The 21,641-nt window shown below is 37.1% G+C and overlaps 2 protein-coding genes across 3 annotated transcripts in view; both read left to right on the top strand.

The window, feature by feature from the left end:
* The window catches only part of rreb1b (ras responsive element binding protein 1b), a 59,093-nt gene extending 53,105 nt beyond the window's left edge, over positions 1–5,988 (top strand). For both annotated transcript variants that reach the window (XM_015602099.3, XM_049478537.1), the window contains 3 exons: positions 422–586; positions 703–1,623; positions 2,792–5,988. In XM_015602099.3, coding sequence (XP_015457585.3) covers positions 422–586; positions 703–1,623; positions 2,792–3,294 — 1,589 coding nt within the window. In that variant the 3' untranslated portion in view covers positions 3,295–5,988. The remainder of the gene's footprint in view (positions 1–421; positions 587–702; positions 1,624–2,791) is intronic.
* A 2,868-nt stretch (positions 5,989–8,856) lies between these two features.
* On the top strand, positions 8,857–21,322 carry riok1 (RIO kinase 1 (yeast)). The gene is made up of 17 exons (XM_022679083.2): positions 8,857–9,066; positions 10,024–10,282; positions 11,566–11,650; positions 11,803–11,872; positions 12,549–12,591; positions 12,687–12,779; positions 12,936–13,048; positions 13,151–13,231; positions 14,291–14,377; positions 14,487–14,624; positions 14,987–15,090; positions 15,867–15,973; positions 16,153–16,218; positions 17,646–17,762; positions 17,856–17,909; positions 19,116–19,253; positions 21,195–21,322. The coding sequence occupies exons 1-17, from the start codon at positions 8,993–8,995 to the stop codon at positions 21,303–21,305; spliced, it is 1,740 nt and encodes a 579-aa protein (XP_022534804.2). The 5' UTR covers positions 8,857–8,992; the 3' UTR covers positions 21,306–21,322.
* Positions 21,323–21,641: the final 319 nt, after the last annotated feature.

The raw sequence follows: 21,641 nt of genomic DNA, 5'->3' as shown, positions 1-21,641 counted from the left end.
ATTAGCTTTATAAAAAAAATTATATTTTCTGATTTAACCTATTATTAAGAAATTCTCAATATTGCCATTATGCTGCCTGAGTATTTCAGGCTTGGACGCCACAAGACCTCTAAAGTTTAAGTTGTGTTGTGCTGGCGTAAGAGACTCACAGCATTGCTGCTGGAGTTTTTAAACATCACAGTCTCTCTGCTAACCTGAATAGTCCACCAAAAGTGTCCTGTGGGTAGTGTCCTGCGACCACTAATGAAAAACTAGAAGTGGTTTAAAAACTCGAGCAGCACTGCTGTTAACACAACAACTGGTATTAACACAACACACAACAATGTTATGCTTTTGTGATTCTTTATTCTTTATTCTGAGAAGTGCCATATATAGATGATGCAAGGCAATGTGTAAACAGTTGTATTGTTCTTTCCCATAGGCCAAAAGCCATTCCCCTGTGCTCAGTGTGATGCTTTCTTCTCCACCAAATCCAACTGTGAGCGCCATCTTCTTCGTAAGCATGGCATTTCCAGCCGAAACATGCTGCAGAACACTGGATCAGGCCTTAAACCCAAATCTGATGAGGGCTCCCAGGGAAGTACAGGTATGATCTGCTTACCTCTAACTGCAAAACTGCAAAGCCACTTTGACATTTATTGACTTTCAAGATTTTTTTTTTTTTTTCAATGAGAATTTAAATCTATTTATGTTTTCTCGTAGATTGTGTATCTGATGCTGAGCCTGCTGTGGGTGACGATTCTGTGATTCCTGGAAAGGAGAAGGAAGGCACAGCCAATGATGTTTTGACAGAGGAACCCAAGCCCACAGCCACAGATCAACCAGAGTGCAAGGAGGATGAGCAAAGCACACAATCCGCTGAGTGCAGTGACATGAAGATGGATATGAGTGATAATAATAATGATGATGATGAGTCTCAAAGCAATAAGAGTCTTGATATGAACTTTGGCAGCAAGCTCGTAGATTTTAAGCTGTCAGAAGCTGAGCAGCAGCAAGCGTCTGAAGCGACCGAACCTACTGTGGAACCTGAGAAACCTGCAAAGAAACCTCCCGAAGAATTTCCTCACACATGCAGTACCTGCAAAAAGACCTTCCGCCACGCTGCAACCCTCATCCGCCACCAGAAGATTCATTTGCTTACGATCCAGCAGGAAGATTCGGGCAAGAAAGGGAAACATCAGCCTGCAGAGCCCAGTCAACAAGCCAGCAGTGACACCAACATTGATAACAACAATGACACCAACAACGACACCAGCAATGACGCCAGCATTGATACCAGCAATAACACCAGCATTGATACCAGCATTGACACCTCCCCTGTAAAGGAGACTGAGCAACAAGTGAGCATCAGTACTGCTAACAAAGTTGAGAAAGAAGAGAACAGCAGTGTTCCAGAAACTGGAGAAAGAGAAGAAGAAGCAAAAGAGGCACAGAAGGAAGAGGAAGAGAAAGAGGAGAGAAGCGACGAGGAAGAAGAAGGTTGCTCCTCTGAGCTCAGGGATCTGGAAGACGAGATTGAGTCTGCAGGGAGAAAACCTGACAAAAGGAAGAAGATATGTAGTGTTTGCAACAAACGCTTCTGGAGCCTGCAGGACTTGACTAGGCATATGCGTTCACACACTGGTAAGAACAAACACTTAACCCACAGTGTTTCTGACTTGTATTATATGTCAGTTTTTTTGTGGACAACCCTCCTATTCTAACAAATACATTACAGGACTTTTAAGTTGCTTTAAAATTTGCCATTTATTGTTTTGTAGTATATTTATCTTAATATTATACCATGTATTTCACACTATAAGGCACACTTAAAATCCTTTAATTTTCCCAAAAATCATTAGTGCACCTTTTGTATGAATTTTACTAGCCAGGTTGTAAGAAGCAGTAAAGCCACTCTGCTGAAGGACAGCTTTATACAGAGTTTCAGTTTGTTTAGTTCTCCAGCATCGGGACTGGAGTGACAGTAGCTTTAGATGCTAACCGCTATTTTCCGGTTCAGGGGTGAGTATTATCGGCCTGTAGCCTGCTGCTAACCCTGGCTATCACTGCTGTAGCACCATTAGCATTAGCCGCTAACCATGCTAGCCCTTTCCTTGTTTAGAGGGGAGTATATCGGACTGTAACCTGTGCATTTTCCGTGTTAAAACAATGTATGTCGTACGAACTACTAGCTAAAATCGCACTGGCTTACCAGCGCACTCAGGGTTCCTCAGTGTAGCGCTGCCAAGTAGCATTAGCCGCTAACTGCTAGCGGTTAGCCACTGACACTAATGCTCCAGCCTTAGTGCTGGAGAAATTCCGGAATCTAAGCTTTCTGTAAATAAACAGAAGTTTAAAAACAAGAAAACAAAAACTGTGTAGATTAACATCCAGCTTTCGTTTGACTTTAAAATAAAGAATTTTTTTGTTATTACAGTTTTGTTTACTTTGTTTAGCTTAACTTAACTGTAGCTACCCCCCACCACCACCCAGTGACAAGACCTGCTGAATTAGAAGTTCCTCATAGTGTCTCTAAAAATGCATCTTATAATCCAGTGCACCTTATGTCTGAAAATAGACCAGAAAATAGAAGTTCATTGATAGTGTGCCTTACAATCTGGTGCTCCTTATAGTGCAAAAAATATGGTTTTAACCTGAGGATTTGTGACTTTTTTTAAGAAGCTCAGAATACCAGCACAAACTTGCTGTCTAATGCTGGCTAATATTCAAGATCAAAAATGTTGAAACACTATATATTACATTTTAATTAAATTTATGATTTTGTTAATTGTTCCTTGTGCTTTCCTTGCAGGAGAAAGGCCTTACAAGTGTCAAACTTGCGAGCGGACCTTCACGCTGAAGCACAGCCTGGTGAGGCATCAGCGTGTCCACCAGAAAAGACCTGACAGCAGAGGGGCCGAGGGAGGAGACGACCCAGAAGAGACTGACGGTGGAAGAGACGCTACCGCTGCAGATGGAGAAGAGCTCCATTGTTCCTCTGGAAGTGAGAGCGAGGCTGCTGGTCACACTGAGAATGAGATCGAGAGTAATGGGTCAGTGCTCGTGGCTGGGGAGGAAAATGGATCAGCATTGGAGGATTCAACAGACAAACACCACCAGAAAGTGGATGGCAAGGGTGATATCAAGGAAGAAAAGGATTGTACAGCGATGCCTCCCAAGGAGCCTCAGATGAAGGAACCTAAAGTAGGGGAATCTAAAGCAGATGCATCTGTGGACTCCCAGCCATCTGACAATACAAAACCCAAAGAGACGAGTGATTCCAGTCTTACGGAGAACCAGGAAACTGCAGCCTGAAGACAAACGGATAGACTGTTATGATCCTGTGCCATATTTCCACAAACGATCTTCCATAAACACTAAAAGACGACTGAAATGGTCTGGAATCCACCAATAGTCAATAATGTCCTCATGCTGTCTTTATCATGCATGAAATATCCAAAACTGGAGTGATTTTTTTTCTTTTTCTTTTAAATGCCTTAAAAATGTTTTGTTTTGTTTTGTTTTTTTTGTTGTAGTTCAATGAATTGGATCAACATGCAACTGGACAGTATCTTTTTAATCAAATGTAAATGATTGTGTATTTTTTTTAAATTGATCACATGTAAGTCTTTATATCAAATGAGTGCGTTTTATATGATAAGCCGATGGTTTATATTAGTACCATTTATAATGTATTATTCTTAATTCAATTCCAGTTTGTTTTTAGTCATTATGATACGCTTTTCTCTCACTCAAAATTCTACGGCATTCAACGGATGAAGTGCCTGAGACCTTTACTCTTCGGAATTCTGAGATTAGGCTTTGTTAGGTTTTGGAGGACTTGTGTAATTCAGTGGCCTGGCATAATTTTTGTTTGTTTGTTTGTTTGTTTGTTTGTTTTCCTCAGTCGGGATGGTCTATTGTTTATTGGCAATATTTGCCTGTCGTGTATTATTTTCCTCTCGCTTGAACTTTACTGTTCTCCAGTGTGAGTGATCATAGCTGGAGGTAGAGACAGCACCCGCTGGTGGTTCGGAGTGTATAACCGGATGTTAGGGTGCAGGCCTTGGGTGAAAGCTTGTACTGCTTGTGCTAACAGACCTTACACACTGTATATGTAGTATTTAGGTAGTTTGAAAACAGCTGAAGATCCATTTTTGATCCATTGCATTGCAAATTGCAGATCCATTGGAGCCTGTGCTTAATTAACTGACTCATTTGATCCAGTTCAGAAGTACAGGTTAAATCCAGCATAGGGGTATTTTTTCTGTTATTTTTTGCCACTGCGTTTTCCACCAAGACAGTAATAATCAATAAGCTTCAAGATGTGCACTGTATGTAATAAGAAGACCATACTAGATACAAGCTTTTACCCACAGCAGCTGCATCTTTGCTTTCCTGCACACTTTGTATTTGTATTTAAGTACAATGTGAATCAAAGTGCATTTTCTTTCTTGTTTTATACAGTGATGTTTGTTTGTTTGTGCTCGATCCGTGGGTTTTATACTTGAAATCGCCCTGCTGTTGGTTGCCTTACCTACTACAACAACGCTGTTCACACTGCCCCTACACTTCACCTGTTAGTACCTCAACAGATGGCAAATCTAACCTTGTAGAATTTACTAAAAAGTGGTTCGCTACGAAGAGGCCTTTTGTCACTTTTGTATATTAAGAATTATTAAGAATTAAGATGTGACTGAACACGCTTCACCTCTGATCAACTATCAGTAATAGAAATGCTGCATCTCAGAGCCGAACACGACTATGCAAACTATGCAATGTTACAGTAGAGCAATAATAATAATAAAACCCTCTTCTAAGAGAGCATATCATGGTTAAAGCTCAGCCTGCAAAAAAAAAATCTAAAATCGCAATCGTTTGTTTTTTTAAGATTTGTCAGATTTTCTAAAGGTTCCAACAGCTGGTCTTCATGTAACAGTGTTTTCCCAAGGAAACACAGCGAAGAGTTCTAAGATGTGTCACTATTTTTGCGGAAACAAATCATCTATATATATATATATATATATATATATATATATATATATATATATATATATATATATATATATATATGTGTATATATTTTATAAATTTTTTTCTTTACTATAGTGTGTTTATGAGAAATGTATGTGTGCCTGCTTACGTAGTGTGTGTGTGTGTGTGTGTGTGTGTGTACGCGCAATTATCAACGATAGACAACACACTGAATATTTTATGTATTTATTGATCCTAGAGAGAGAGTGGTCAGAGCTCATGCTTATGAGAAGCCATGTGGACTCCGTGTGTGCTACAAGGAGAATCAGAAGAAGAAAAACGATGACTGTAGCACTGAACAATCTTGAAGTTCTTTTTATTATCAGTTATTTTATGAGCTGTTCGCCATAAATTACATTTTATGATTGTTTGTTTGGTTATATGTTTGTTTGTTTTTTATGTTTGTAATGCAGCCCCATCATCACACACACATGCATTAACAAAGTACATATTTGTTACTGGACCTTGAATGGATTTAGTCCAGTTTGAATTATTAGATGATTTATTTTTTTTTATTGCATGTCTAATTAATTTTGGTGGTTACCAGTTCTTCTCTTTCTCAGGGGCTCTTCAAATTATGCATATGTAAAAAAAGAAATAAATCCAAGCTTTGTGGGTGAGCTAGCTACTCGCTCTCGTTTCTACAGCAAGCAAAGCAGTCACTACAGTTACTACATGCATACGAATGTGAATCTCTTCAGGAAACCGACCGCCTTTGGCTTCATCTCAGCGTTGTCCTCATTTTCATCATTGTCTTTCTCGTGATTCTGCATGTTTTAAACCTTTCAGCTGTTTTGTGTTTTGTCACTGTCAAACGACTGCATTTGTTAAAGGGATTGCACATGTTTTGTCTCACGTTTGTTCAGTTTTAGAAAGCTAGAGTTTTTTTTTTTTTTTTTTTTTTTTTCAGCCCTGTTATCTCCGATACAATCATTCAAACAATAAATATACACTAAGAAAGAGTGAGAAATTCAACACGACTCGGTTCTTCTTTTAATAGGCTATATGGTCAAAAATATTAGTACACATGCTCGTTTTTTATTTCTTTTTTCATTTTTTAGACCTCAATCGCACTAATGCTCTGTTTGCTGAATGCAAAGTTCACCACCCCACCTGTTCCACAACCCATTCCAAAAGTATCTCAGAAAATATGCTCATGAGGGGCTATTACAGGTAGCCCAACTGGGAACCAGAATTTTTTGTCTTAACGATTCCATATTTACCCCACATACAGTATGCATGTCTCAGGGTCAGCCACTCCATTGCAAAGGCCAATTTCTCCAGCCTGTCACTCAGTCAGCTGTATTCTCCTTGCTAAGCCCTCCTGTAGCCCGAACAAAGCTGTTCATACCTTCTGCTTCAGCTTTACAACAAAATGTCTTGATGAGCGAACCAATTGAAATACTTAAAAATTACCTAAAATTAACTTTTTTTTTTTAACATTGACTTCCATTAAAAGTTCAGATGTTTTTGTCTCTTTTATTCATTGGACACTGACAGTATATAAAAGTCCTGTCCAAGAACACATAAAATAACTTCACTAATTATTAATCTCTCCTGATTGGGTAAAAAAAATGGTCAGGAGTCTTGGAATCCAGCAATAAACAATCAAAAAGGAAAACACCATAAATAAATACAATCAAGTTCAAACAGTGACACAGCATTTAATAAATACAAATAAATCACACCCACTTTAAATTAAATCCAAACACAATTACATTATTTCAATATTGCTCTACTAAATAAGCAAAATATGTATGTCCATTACGCTAGATAGAAATGCTATACAATTAGGGTTGGTTCTGCTGTTTGACTGTATGATAAACTATCCTCTTATATCATGTTTAATCTGTAAATAGCCATAACAACTATGGCGTTTTTTTGTTTCCTCAAAAACTACAAAAATATTTAATTATTAATCAGCAAATATTTTAGGAATGTGTCAGTATTTTTTTTCTGCACATCTTTATAATAATGAATAACGAAGAGGATGGGGTAAGTTCTGCCAAATCAAAAAAAAAGTTTGACGTGTCTAGATTAATAACTTAAAGAGGCACTAAAACCCTCAGCTAAAATTTAAAAAAGGCTAGTTTGGGAGGGGTATTGGGTGATGTATGGGAGAGCTGATTGGCTGAGCTGCAGCAGCAGCAGCCGTGTGTCTCTGATAGTGGTGAGATGCAGATGGTTGGACTCATAGACTTGGACTTCAGCAAGGGGGCGGTAGTATTAATAGACTGATCTGCATATTTTGATATGTCTACCAAAGTATCCACGCCTATACCACAGACAAACCTGTGAGGCGCTGCAGGAAAGGTTAGGAAATGTTTCTAGAAATTTAGGCAGATTTGGTATGTTTTACTATAGACATCATATACGTATAAGATATCTATGTGTTTTACTACTATAAAGGAACACATTACAGCTATTAATGGTAAATATATGGTTTAGGGTTTAGTGGCTCTTTTAAAATATGATTGGGAAAGCTGAGGAAGAAAAATGTCCTTCAAGTCCTCCTCGAAAATTCATACTTACGAGTTTGGAGACGAATTTACGACTTTGGTCGGGTAGAAGTGGACGCCATAAGGAAAATCCTTTTGTTTATACTTTTGGTTTATTATCATAAAAAAAGGAGATTACTTTGCCCTACTCCAAGAGAATGAGGCGAATAAGACACGCATTAGAGTAATTGATGTTTTTTATCCCGTTAGAACCGTCATACTAGACTTTTACGTTATTTCACGTATCGCTAGTGATTTTATTAGTAAGCTAATAACCTTCAAGTGTTTAAGTGTTAAGCAGTTTACAATACGAACTGTCTGCATCAATTTATTGAATTTATTTATCAGTATCAGAATGTATTTTAATCAATTTATTGACAAGCCCCCAACTTGGAAACTCGGGGCTTATCTAAAAAGTCTCCCAATGGTAAATACGAGTTTGTAGTGGCGTTCATGTGCTCTCATCTCGTAAATATAATATTTCTGATACAACTTGAAGGCAGCAATTATAAATTGAAATCTTTTTAAGTTAATCGGTAGAACAAAATATTTAGAGACAACAAAAATATAAAAGAAATTGTATTAAACTGAAGCGATGAAGCCATACGAAGCTGCGAATATACAGCCAAACGAATCTGGAGCTGCGAATAAACCAACTTCAGCCTCGTGGTTTCTTTTCAGTAAGGAAAAGATTTTCGAAATATTATTTTCTACTCATTCTCATTTTTACTTTAGGAGCTTTATGTTTATAGAGCAATCCTTGATGTAATAAAACGACATTTTATTATTAACTGTTTAGTAAATTCATGTTCCCAGAATATCCCTTTCAGACCCGAAATATATCCAGCGTTAAAAAATGCACAAAAATGTCTGTAATGCACAGAAAAGAGCACTTCAATATTCTATTATAAAATCTATATAAGCAAACAAATTCAGTTAACTAATATATATATATATATATATATATATATATATATATATATATATATATATATATATATATATATATTATCTTTTATTTCAAGTGCATTGAAAGCCTATGTGTAATATTTTATATTTTTTAATATTGACGTTTTTATTTCATAAACAGTTTATCTCTAAACTGAAAAAAAAGAGTTCTAAATCTGTTTCAGTGGTATATAAACTTGTTATAAACTTGCTTTATAGTCCATGATGGAGAACAGCTCTTAAATAGAGTTATGTGCAACAAAACATTTAAAATAAAGGAAATACATGGTGTCCATTGTAATAGATTCTAAAAGGAATATTACTAAACGATTCATTCAAACCTGAGGTATTCCTGCTGGTGATTAGCATTTTGCGTTTGACTTTTCCTGCTCTCAACTGATCCCTCTCGGCACCCTTACCCACGCTGTGCTCTGTGTGTTCAGTTCAGGTGGAGTTTAGCTAGGTTAGGCTAACCTGGTTTACCTGATTGTGGTGTTTTATTTATTGTATGTTCTGTGTGTTCAGTGTTGAGGATGGACAGTTGGAGCTGTAGAGAGATGCCGCAGATCGTCCCCGGACAGTTTGACGACGCGGAGGAATCTGGAAGGTATGGAAGTAAACATTAGCTATAGGCTAACAGGCTAACTGTGTTTATCACAGCTCACCAGTTCAACAGATACTGAGGGTAACTTACTTTCACAGGCATTCATTAATGTTACATGCTGTTCTGTGCTGTTAAATAAATGCGCTGAACTATTAATAATTATTAGTTCCACCTTAAAAGACTCAGCATGCAGCTCTGCTTAAGGTGGAACGGGGAAACCCAAATTCACTTCATGATTATGTAAAGTAGGAGGACAGTGAGTCATATTTTCCGGGACATACCAGCAGAGAGAGAGATAAAGAAAGAAAGAGGGAGAGAATAAATTGGAGGCAGAACAATGAAGATAAATATTGGGTGATACAAACAACAAGAGAGAAAGAATGAGAGAAAAATAGGTGAGAGAATGAGAGAAAAGAAAGAACAAGAGAATATTGCTGATGAAGTAAATACTCAATGATATTCTAATTTTTGAGATACACTCATAAATTGAAATAATGAGAGAGAAAGTGGGTGAAAGAGCAAAATAAAAAAGTGAAGAGAAATGAGAGCGAGAGTGAAAAGAGTGGGTTAAAGTGGTAAATGGAGTGTCAGTAGGTGGATATATATGAAGAAACATGTAAAAAGAGAGGATGATAGAAACAAAGAAAGAATAAGAGGAAAAAAGGGTAATGGAAAGAGATGGGAGTAAGAACAAGGGAATAAAGAGGGGTAAAAAAGAAAGAGGGAAGAGGAATATTCAAAGAATAAAGGAGAGATGGAAGAAAATGAGTGGGTGAAATATAAAATATAAAGAGAAAGGGAAATAAAAAGAGTAAAAGTGGGTGACAGAGATACAGAGAGAATGAGAGAAAGAGAATGGAGGAAGCGATGATCACCATGAATGACTTGTTTCTGGTAATATAAACACCTGCTCGGACTGAACCTCAGTAACGTGAATGTATATCTGTTTTTATTCTCCAGTGACTCAGAACTCAGTCAGAGCACAGACAAACCTGCAACACTGGAGACCAAACTCAGTGGAGTGAACCTGCAGCCCTCACCCATTAAACCTCTACAGCAGGGCGGTGATATTGCTGCTGATGATGATGTAGATGAAGATGATGATGATGATGAAGATGATGAAGATGATGATGACTATGATGAATGGGACTGGAGTGGGTCATCTGGAGGGAATATTACTAAACGCTACACTGCAGTGAGGACTGGAAGCAATCCACAGGTATTCCATTAACAAAATATACTAAAATTTCTTTACATTACAAAATTAAGTGGGTTCAAACTGAAAAAAAAGATTCTTTTGATTTCTGACTAGCATAACATTTTATAATGTTGTGCTTTTCAAATTTAGTGTTTTATTATTTATACGTTGGAAAGATTTGTTCAGATTTTTGGTTGTTTTTTGTTGTTAAAAGTTGTAAAAACCAGAGCAATCTTTACATTATTGACTTTTTATATAATATATAGACATAAACTTAATATTTATTGCTGACCCCAAATATTGCCCATTATGTGTACTTAGCGAGGAGATTCCATTATTGCAGATGAGCATGTCTTACAAAACTGCCAATATTTTGTCCACTACCAATTTGGGCGGCAAGGTGGCTTAGTGGTTAGCACGGTTGTCTACCCGTCTCTGTCTGGGTGGAGTTTTCATGTTCTCTTAGTGTCCATTTGGGTTTCCTTCAGGAACTTTAGTTTCCTCACACAGTTCAAAAAGGTAGGAATCAGGTAAATTGGACTGTAAATCACTCTAAATTGCCCAGAAAATTTGGTGTGTGTGGAGGTGGTGTAGATATGCATTCTTCTGTTTCTGGTATACACTGCCTTGCAAAAAAAAAGTCATCACCTGGATTTAAGTAAGTAAATGATGTGGGGTTGATGCTGCAGTTGGTCAGGTGTTGGTTCAGCAACAGTATGTGCTGAAAGAACGAGGTCAGCTGACTACCTGAACATAGACCAGCTTATTCCATCAATTGATAAGTTCTAGGATTCATGAGGCTGGAATTGTGAGAGTGATACAGGGAGCATGAGATCATCATTTTCACACATGGATTGTTCACTAGACCTTAACCTCATTGAGAATCTTTGGGATGTGCTGGAGAAGACTTTGTGCAGTGGTCAGACTCTACCATCATCAATGCTGCTGCAAGATCTTGGTGAAAAATTAATGCAACACTGAACTGAAATAAATCGTGTGATGTTGCAGAATCTTATTAAAACAATCACACGGTCAATGCGTGCCGCCCAGGCAGTGTTTAACTTCATTTATTCAATGTCTGAATGTTTCTAATTTGTATGTAATTATTTCTGTGACAACATATCTATATATCACAATGTAGTCATTATTATTAATGTCTAGTTATTTTGAGCCTGTAAAAATTGTGGGACTTTGTTAAACCCAATGAACCGATGCCCCAATCACATCCTGTTTGCTTCATTTCAAACACATGAAGGTCATATACAGAGGCACAGTTATGAAAAGTGTTGTTTGTTTTGTTCCAGGCTAATCGACAGGGTTCAAAATCTGACAAGATGTCTACACCATCAGACAAAGTCCTGAGGAAGTTTGAACACAAAATAAATCTGGGTAAGTTGAGCGTATTTTGTGCTCAGTGAGTGAGTGTGTTCAATAAGAGGAAGGAAGTCTCGGGTTTGGGTTCGGTGATTTCAGTAGATGTAAAAATAAATACTTTCTATTCTTTCTCACACTCAGTAATTTCGGTTGCTTTTATGTTTCAGATAAACTGAACTATGCTGATTCTGTGATCAACAAAGTCACGGTGATGCAGAAACAACGAGATTCAGACACGTTAGTAGATGTTTTTTTTTTCATCATCTTATTTTCATTACGTTTCTCAGTTCCAACTATGTTAAATGTCTGAGTGTTTGTGGACACCCATCTAATGAATGCATTAAGCTTTTTTTTTTTTTTTACATATAAAGGCAAATATGCACACACAAAGTTCTGGGAAAAAATTAAGAGACCACTTACAAATGATGAGTTTTTTTGATTTTACTAAATTGAAAACTTCTGAAATATAATCAAGAGGAAGACCAATCTGAACTGCTTGAATTTTTGCACCACAAGTGGCACCAAGTTATCCAAAAGCAGTGCGTAAGACTGGTGGAGGAGAACATACCAAGATGCATGAAAACTTTGATTAAAAAAAACAGGATTATTCCACCAAATATTGATTTCTGAACAGAAATGTTGTCCGAAGTTTATAGAATAAAACAACAATGTTTATTTTGCTCAAATATATACATATAAATAGCAAAATCAGAGAAACTGATTCAGAAACTAAAGTGGTCTCTTAACAGACAGTTACTCCAACAAAGATAGGATTATCTTTTTCATATTCTTGGTTTCAGAAGAAACGATAAATAAACAGATGACCAAATATTTTTGTCTGTATGTGTAGCGTATCATCATTCTGTATATTATATTTAACAATGTGTTAATGTTCATTCATGTTCTGGTGCAGGTATCGAGTAAAGGATAAGTCAGACAGAGCTACAGTGGAACAGGTAGGTGTGTTCTAGTTTCTGATGGTTATCAGTTGATCTGTAAGGAAGTTATGGAGAAGATCTGGTGATGTAATGCTGTCTGTTCACTTTTGCAGGTCTTGGATCCCAGAACCCGTATGATTCTTTTCAAAATGCTCAGCAGAGGTGTCATTTCTGAGATCAACGGATGCATCAGCACAGGCAAAGAGGTAGACAAAAAGTGAATGAACTCTTTTTACTGGTGTCAGAATATTCTTACTTACTACTTAGTCTCAAACTCTACAGGTGAAAAAATGCCCTAAATGTTGTGTGTATATATACTGATGTCTAGTTTTTGTGGGTTTTTTTCTTTTCTCATACTTCAGGCAAATGTTTACCATGCAACCACAGCCAAGGGAGAAAGTCGAGCTATTAAGATTTACAAGACCTCCATTCTGCTTTTCAAGGACAGAGATAAATACGTCAGTGGAGAGTTCAGGTAAAGCATGCTGACCTGTGCAGAAAGTTTCTTAAGCTTTGATTGCTCCTAAACAAATTCACTTTTAAATTTTTTTTTTCTTTTTTCTTTTTTTTTTTTAAGGTTTCGGCACGGCTACTGCAAAGGCAACCCGAGGAAAATGGTTCGGACCTGGGCGGAGAAGGAGATGAGGAATTTAATCAGGTTGGCTTTTGCATTGGCTTTTTTTTTTAATATAAAAAAAACAAAACACCAGCACCACTGGACAAAAGCCCTATCTGGATTGGATTAGTTTCTCGCACCATAATTACACTTTGGACTTTCCGTGGAGATCAACGTAAACACAACAGCGAGTGGAAAAGTGGGAACTACTGAACGTGATGTCATGTGACTGAGAAAGCCAAAAACTCACTGGTCCTCCTGTTTTTTTAAATTGCAGTCTAGATACAAGAGTTTTATCAGAAGTGTGAAATATTTTTTCACAGACGGCCCCCTGAGAAACTAATCCCACCTAGATGGGGATTACGTGAACAGTGTAACGTTTTTGTGTTTTTTATAAAACTGTAGTTGGTTTGCATTTGTCCAAATCCGTTAACAAGTTTGTAGAGTTTTCCCCTTGGTTTATGTTTGTTCTTCTCTAGAGTCATTTGAGACTAGACCAAGACCTTGGTGCGGTTATTTTACACCTGTCAAAAAAATCTCACCCTGAGTGAAAACTTATTTAACCAAAGTAAAAACTGCAGAATAAATGCAGTTTGGTCCCAAATAAAAACAAAGTAAAAGTAAAGGTGTAAAAATCCCTTTTTTTAATTTGCATCATAATTGAAGACCCAAACCTAGTTTGAATTCTGTCTGCGTGTGTTTTCACACCTGTATTTCATTTCTCTGGTCCAAATCATTTATTGAATTTTTTTGGAGTGTTTTTCACCTCGGTTTGATTTGTTTTCACACAGGCAAAAAATCTACATGCACCAAAATGTGCCTAAACAAAATGCACATTGTCTCTTCTGATTGGTCAGAGCAGTCTAGTATAAAGTCTAAGTATAAAGTAAATACAGCAAGAAGGTCCGGTGTCTTTGGCCAGCACATACTGTATATTTGTGCAGTGTGAAGCTGCTTTTGTATTGAATGGGAAAATTTTACAGCTGCACTTTCAAACAACATTGTTATTAATCTTTTGGAATTGTATATGTGTTTCTTTGGTCCTAGCTCAAAAGAAAAGCTTCCTTTTGGTCCTAGCTCATTTCTTTCTTTTTTTTTAAGGCTTCAGACAGCAGGGATTCCAAGCCCAGAGCCTATCATGCTGCGGAGCCACGTTCTGGTCATGGGCTTCATTGGAAAAGATGACATGTAAGAGAGCAGTCACATCTAATCTAATCCTAATATGTTACTCAAAAGTCCCCTTTATGAACTAGTATGGTAAGTGTGTGATTATCTGTGTGTGTGTTCTCTTTGCCAGGCCTGCTCCATTACTGAAGAATGCTGCACTGTCTGAATCTAAAGCACGAGAACTGTATCTGCAGATCATTCAGAACATGAGGCTGATGTATCAGGACGCTCGGCTGGTCCATGCTGACCTCAGCGAGTTTAACATGCTGTAAGTCACTTCAGTGCTTCAATGCTCTTTATTTACAGTGGCATGCAAAGTATCTCACTTTAACAGCCTAATTAAAAGGAGAGTTAAAAGGTAACATGGACACAAGGGCAGTTGATCTGTCATAACTTTTACCAAACTCTTAGACTTTAGTCAGCTTGTTGTATTCTGAGCTATGGCTTGTTCACAAATTTAAAGTTCCACAAACCCCTGTCCCAAAAATTGATTTCTCTAAGAAGCTTAAATAACTTGAGTCCACAAAGCAAGAGAAGTCTGATTGAAGGCTCATTAGCATTGAAGACTCGTTAGAAGATTTTTTACATGGTCGCTTGTCTCCATTATCTCTACTCTTCACATGTTTGCAGGTATCATGATGGAGACTCCTACATTATAGACGTGTCCCAGTCTGTGGAGCATGACCATCCTCACGCCTTGGAGTTTCTACGCAAGGACTGCAGCAATGTCAACGGTGGGTCATGTTAAAACTGGGGATTAGACAACTGTGTACTTTTTTGTATGCATGAATTTCCCCATTTGTTTTTAGCAATAGTTAAAAGCAACTTAAAGTTGCTCAATGCATTGATTTGAAAGGATTTAATTAATATACAGCTCTGGAAAAAAATTAAGAGACCGCTTCAGTTTCTGAATCAGTTTCTTTATTCATTTTATGTTTGAGTAAAATAAACTTTGTTGTTTTATTCTATAAACAACAAACAACATTTCTCCCAAATTCCAAATAAACATATTGTCATTTAGAGCATTTATTTGCAGAAAATGAGAAATGGCTGAAATAACAAAAAAGATGCAGAGCTTTCAGACCTCAAATAATGCAAATAAAACAAGTTCATATTCATAAAGCTTTAAAAGTTTAGAAATCAATATTTGGTGGAATAACCCTGGTTTTTAATCACAGTTTTCATGCATCTTGGCATGTTCTCCTCCACCAGTCTTACACACTGCTTTTGAATAACTCCACTCCTGGTGCAAAAATTCAAGCAGTTCAGCTTGGTTTAATAGCTAATGATCATCCATCTTCCTCTTGATTATATTTCAGAGGTTTTTAATTTGGTACAATCAAAGAAACTCATCTTTTTAAGTAGTCTTTATTTTTTTTTCCAGAGCTGCATTTGGACGTATAGTGTATTAAATATGTATATATTCCCAGATATTTTACAGTAATTGGTTTAATTAATTGAAGTGATATAATTATTTATTCTTACTTATGCTTGATATATACTTTATCAGACTTCTTCCAGAAGCATAACGTTGCTGTGATGACCGTACGAGAGCTGTTCGAGTTCGTCACAGACCCCTCCATCACAAGTGAAAACATCAACCAGTATCTAGATAAGGTTTGTGAGACTTATAAAAGTTTTTTACACATTTTAATTTCTTTCTATTGCAGAAAGTCAGTGGATATGTAGCAAAATTATTCCTGTCCTTCATTGAGCTGGGTTTATTTAAACTCCTTATGTAATTATAATTCACAAAGATTTTTAATTATGTTAACTGTGTTGGTTTTAAAATGCAGGCAATGGAGATCGCTTCTGAAAGAACCTCAGAGGAAAGATCCAACCAAGACAAAGTGGATGATGAGGTATCAAATACTAAGCTCAAATAATAATAACTATAATTAATAGGGGTGTCACGATCTCGATATTTTATCGAAATCGAATCGAAATGAGGTCACGATCTCGAGTATCGAAGTCAAAAAGAGGATCGACGATCCCTCCCGCGCGCGCTACGCAAATAGCGCAGCGCGCTACGCAAATGGCGCGGCACCAACACAGCGCATCCTATTCATTTAAATAGAGATAGCCACTGCATGAGCGCAGTCGGCGGGAGTGTGATCACTGTTTTTATCTGTCCAACGGGGGAGGGGGGGCGGGGGTTGGGCGCGCAGGTTTTGTATCTGTATCTAACGGAGGGGTGGGTGCGCGCAGGTGAGAGCGTGTGAACTCGCTGAAATGCGTGTGTCAGTGTGACTTGAGAACACTGACTATAGATCACAGTGAGGTGGATTAAAAATCTTAAACTTATAATTGACTACACCTGTTGCTTTCCATTGAATTAAAAAAACATCTTTCTCTCAGATAAAGTAAACACAAGCGTGTTTCTGACTAAAATAAAAGCTTTTCAGGAGAGATATAAGTTATGTGTAAATATTTATAAGACAATACCCACATCACTTATCTAACCAGCCTGTACTGATTTCTGCCCCCCAATAATGCTTTCAATAACCTCTTGTAACCCCTGGGAGCCAGGGGTTACACTCTAATAGCCTTTAATAGTCTTCAGTAGCCTTTAAAAGACTTACCTGGCGGCCGTGGTGTGTCCACTAAACTCCGTAGTTATAAACATCCTGAGGTTAGCAGCGCGCTAACTGACCTGTTTATAATGTATTCCGAGCAGTGCCTCCGTGTCGGCTGTTCTAACCTGCTGCTGTTAGCTGCTTGGGCTGAAAGATGAACTGTAGTGAGCTGTATTATCCGGTTAGTGGGGTTAAAACCTTTATTTGTTTACAGAAACAGTAAAAACGGACTGGCTGAGCTCTGTAGCCCGTGGCTGGGCTGTACTGAAGTAGTGACTGAGTGAAAAGAGCGGGGCTTGTGCTGCTGCTGCTAGTGGTTGGATGAAGAACTGCAGCTTCATGTAATGAGCAGTTTCACCAGCCATCCACACACAGCTCTGATAAACTGCTTATTTTAATAGTGCACACTGTTCCTACCAAAAAAAGTCACTAGATGGCATTACCATATATATCTTAATAAATAATAATAATAATATTTATAATATTTATAATAATAATAATAATAATAATAAATATATTATTTAAATTTTATGAGGCATAAAATAATAACAAGAAAAAAAAACAAGAAAATCGAGAATCGAATCGAATCGTGACCCTCAAATCGAAAATGAAATCGAATCGAGGATTTAGAGAATCGTGACACCCCTAATAATTAAAGTACATTCATATTTCTTCAGACTGAGACTCTGTGTATTTTTCTGTATTAATATCAGGTGTTTAAGAAGGCCTACATTCCCCGCACTCTTAATGAAGTGAGTCATTACGAACGGGACGTGGACACCATGATGAAGAAGGAGCAGGAGTCCTCCGAGGATGTTCAGGATGACCGCGTGAGTTCTAGTGTCCTGTCAGCAGGCTGTTTGCGCAGGAAATCTGCATATGTCAAATGCTGACAAATGCTGTTTTGTTTGGTGTAATGATAGATCCTGTACCAGACGGTGACGGGCATGAGGAAGAACCTTTCGGGTGTGCAGACGGTAAGACTAAAAAAAAAAAAAAAAAAAACTTTTTTTACATAAAAATTAAAAAAAAAAAAAAAAAAATGTTTTTCCCCCCAAAAGTCTTGACTTACTTTTACACAGCAGGTGAAAGTGGCTTAAATCCAATGTGAACATTTTGCACTTTGCAATTGACACGCAGAGCAGTGCTTCCCATTAAGTTTTGCTTTAATTGCTGTCAGAGTCTCAAGTGCTATGAATGAGTTCAGACTACGGCTAAGCTTATCACTGAGAATTTGCTCCAGCTCGCTGTAAAAAGGAAATTTTATTCATGGTTTTAATTATTTTTTTCTTTTACACTACAGCCACAATTTGGACAATTTATTAGGGAACACCGCAAGGCTGCCACACAAGCCTTTTAATATTATTTGGAACAAACACATTAGTTCATTTTCCTGTTTATTCACACTCACGCAATGTGAAAATATCAGATTCAATGTGTATTTTGCTGTTTACACAGCCACACAAACGACACACCTGTGTCACGGGTTTTGTAAAAGGTGCTGATTTGGGGCACATTTACTTGCTGTGTGAACGTAGCTTAAGTGATGCACTTGAACCAAATTGATAGGGTAGTGTTAGCCAGCTGCAGTGAAATTCACAAATCACAAATTACAGTAGTGACCTTAATTGATTTAATTTTCAGATATAAATCATAAATATATACATTTATAAAAAGCCAACCATAAAAAAAAAAAATTAATCAGGCCTATAACGTTTTTTAGCTAACAGATTGCTCACAAATGTCAAGTGTTAATTAAATGTGAAAAAACAGTCTTTAAATCTGATTTGACCGTTTACATTCAAGTCACATGTCCTTTACTTGAACCCTTTTAAACTGTTAAAACAATTTCCAGTAGTATGTGCATTAAGACAGATAGCTAAATAATTGAGCTATGGTTTAAGGGGATGCCCAGTACCCCTTAGACTCCTGTTATTTCTGTCTGTCATGGCCAGAAGCACAAAATTCCCAGATTATAATAGCTGGCAAAAGCCACACAGCAGCCCCAGTAGGCGGTACTTGAAAGTTAAGTTTGATCGTGGGTGGTATGTATTTAAAACGAGGAATCCTTCTATTCATTCTTTGTTGGCCTGTCACTGTAACTGTGTGCGCTGCTGGATGCAGATCGTGAATAATTTCTGTGGGTTTTTCAAAATTGACTGACCATCTTCATTCTATTGCAGGTTCCATCATTGTTGGAGGACTGTGCTGAAGACGGGGACTCCAGCAGTGATGAAGATGAGGATGAGGAGGAGGACTCTGAAGCAGAGGATGCGGAAGAAAAGAGTGACACAGACAACACACAACCACTGGACAAAAAGGTACAGAGAAGCAGTGCAGGAACTGTACTTTCATTTCAGCTTTGTTTTATGCACCAAAATAAATACGTGTGGGTTGATTTGTTGGTTTTATAATATGTAGCAGACTTCTTATCTGAATAAAATAAAGACATTAATGAATGCATTAAAGCTGCTTCAAAGCAGTAGTCCATTAAAATTGAGAGCAATAGTATCCCTCAGTGGGGCAATGATTAAATATTCTAAGAAATTGCTTTGAAAAAACAAATGCATTCATTTATTTAAAAATGAAATGGTCTAATAGGTTATACCAGGTGTTCTAGACACTTAAAATCCTTCTTCTGGCATTTGCTGGATACCTGTGCAACTCTAAAGCTGCTAATGATATAGATACAGGGATTACTGCTAACAGAGATATCAGAACAGCAAACTCAATCTTTGCCTCCTCATTTTCTTCTCATCTTTCAACCAAAGAAATGAGAAATGCAGAATTAGAACTGAAACGGAGAACTCCAGATTAATTCGCTTTGAAAGGAAATCACAAAATAATACATGTTTTGAAAGTACTTGAAACAAATATCACAATACTGTGACTGATACTGTGAAGGTACTCTATATATAGAGCAAGACAATTCTCTGCAGTACTTCACAGCATCTGAAGAGGATAAAATACTCCTAAACGAGCAAATACTAGAAAAATATGTATTTACTGGTGCTCATCTTTAAACCAAAGAAATGAGAAATGCAGAATTAGAACTGAAAGAGAGAACTCCAGATTAATTCGCTTTGAAAGGAAATCACAATATAACACGTTTTGAAAGTACTTGATACAATATTATCACAATACTGTGATTGTAAGATACTCTATCTATACAGCAAGACAATTCTCTGCAGTACTTCACAGCATCTGAAAAGGATAAAATACTCCTAAATGAGCAAATACTAGAAAAATATGTATTTACTGGTGCTCATCTTTAAACCAAAGTAATGAGAAATGCAGAATTAAAAGTGAAGAGAGCTGGTAAACTAAAAACAAAAAAAGTCATTGCTTATATCTCCACAATATAATACATGTTTTAAAAGTACTTGCTACAATATTATCACGATTATTATCACGATACTGTGATTGTGTGATATTTGCTATATACCGCAAGACAACTCTCTACAATACTTCACAGCATCTGAAGAGGATAAAATACTTCTTAATAAGCAAATACTAGAACATTTTGTATTTACTGGTGTCCGATTCACATCGATATTTGATCAATATTTTGATCGATATTTGATGCCATGTATCAGTAATGTCTTGCAAATGAAAACGATACAATATCTAAAATATTGATCATTTTTCCCAACCCTATTGCTGACACACGACACACAAACACAAAAAGTGCACACAGCTTGTGCATAGCTTGTAAAAAATAAATAATACATACCAATAGTACCAATAGAAAAGCATATAAAGCGGATTTTGCTTGTCAATATGCTGTGCTTTCCGTAGTAGTTAATACATACATACACATTGTGAGTGTATTGTAAAATGTAGTACTAAAGTACTGTAAGTAAAGTACAGTACGGTGTTCTGTAGTTATTACAGAAAGCAGGGTGCTCCCTTTCTGCCTTTCACTCTGAAAACTTTCCTGTGGTCTTGGTTCACTCAATAATGAGAAGCTTCATCAAACCCAGATCATCTACCACTCTGGCTTTAGTAATAATGTGGGTTTGGAGTGATTCATATAATTTTTATAATTGTAACGAATAAAGATGCAGCAGAGAAAAACAATTATTAATGTAAAGTATTAAGCTCATTGAAAATATGTAGTGACATAAAAGTTCAAAATTAACACTCCAGTAGATACAGATAAAGCATTTTAGTACTTAAGTACTAGTTCTATTGCTTACTATACATCTCTGATGACCTTATACTTCCCCTCTAAATGCACTTATTTGTCTCCTTCTCTGTAGGAACGAAAGAAACAGGTAAAAGAAGCTCAGAGGGAGAAGCGGAAAAGCAAAGTGCCAAAGCATGTAAAGAAACGCAAGGAGAAAGTTTCCAAGATGAAGAAAGGAAAATGAGAAGAGTGAGAAGAGTCTACACAATCCAAAAAAACGAGGACACTCCGGACTCTCAGACAGGACACTGTCACAGTTTTCAGCAAGGGCACAGAATCGATGAGTGCATTGATCAGCGTGGTAAAATCAATGAGATGATCACGCTGGCCGTATTTGAGGACTGAAATAACAGGGAAAAACTGTGCCCTGCAGTTGCAAAGTCTACCATTAGTTTGACTAATGATCATACACTTAAAAACTGCATTTGTTTTTTTAAATAAGTGCAGCATACCCTTATCATGGTACCTGCAAGAAATGTGGCATACAAATACACTTTAATGTGTACATCACGTTTTACAA

This window comes from Astyanax mexicanus, chromosome 4, assembly GCF_023375975.1.
Source record: "Astyanax mexicanus isolate ESR-SI-001 chromosome 4, AstMex3_surface, whole genome shotgun sequence".
NCBI lineage: Eukaryota > Metazoa > Chordata > Actinopteri > Characiformes > Acestrorhamphidae > Astyanax > Astyanax mexicanus.
Note: the sequence above shows the minus strand (reverse complement) of the source record. Positions and strands in the feature narration are given on the sequence as shown.

Bases quoted from the DNA above. Each gene is read 5' to 3' on its own strand.
- riok1 (XM_022679083.2), top strand. From the start codon at position 8,993: ATGGACAGTTGGAGCTGTAGAGAGATGCCGCAGATCGTCCCCGGACAG. The intron at 12,780-12,935 runs GTAGACAAAAAG...CTCATACTTCAG, and splicing joins GCATCAGCACAGGCAAAGAG to GCAAATGTTTACCATGCAAC. The intron at 17,910-19,115 runs GTAAGACTAAAA...ATTCTATTGCAG, and splicing joins ACCTTTCGGGTGTGCAGACG to GTTCCATCATTGTTGGAGGA.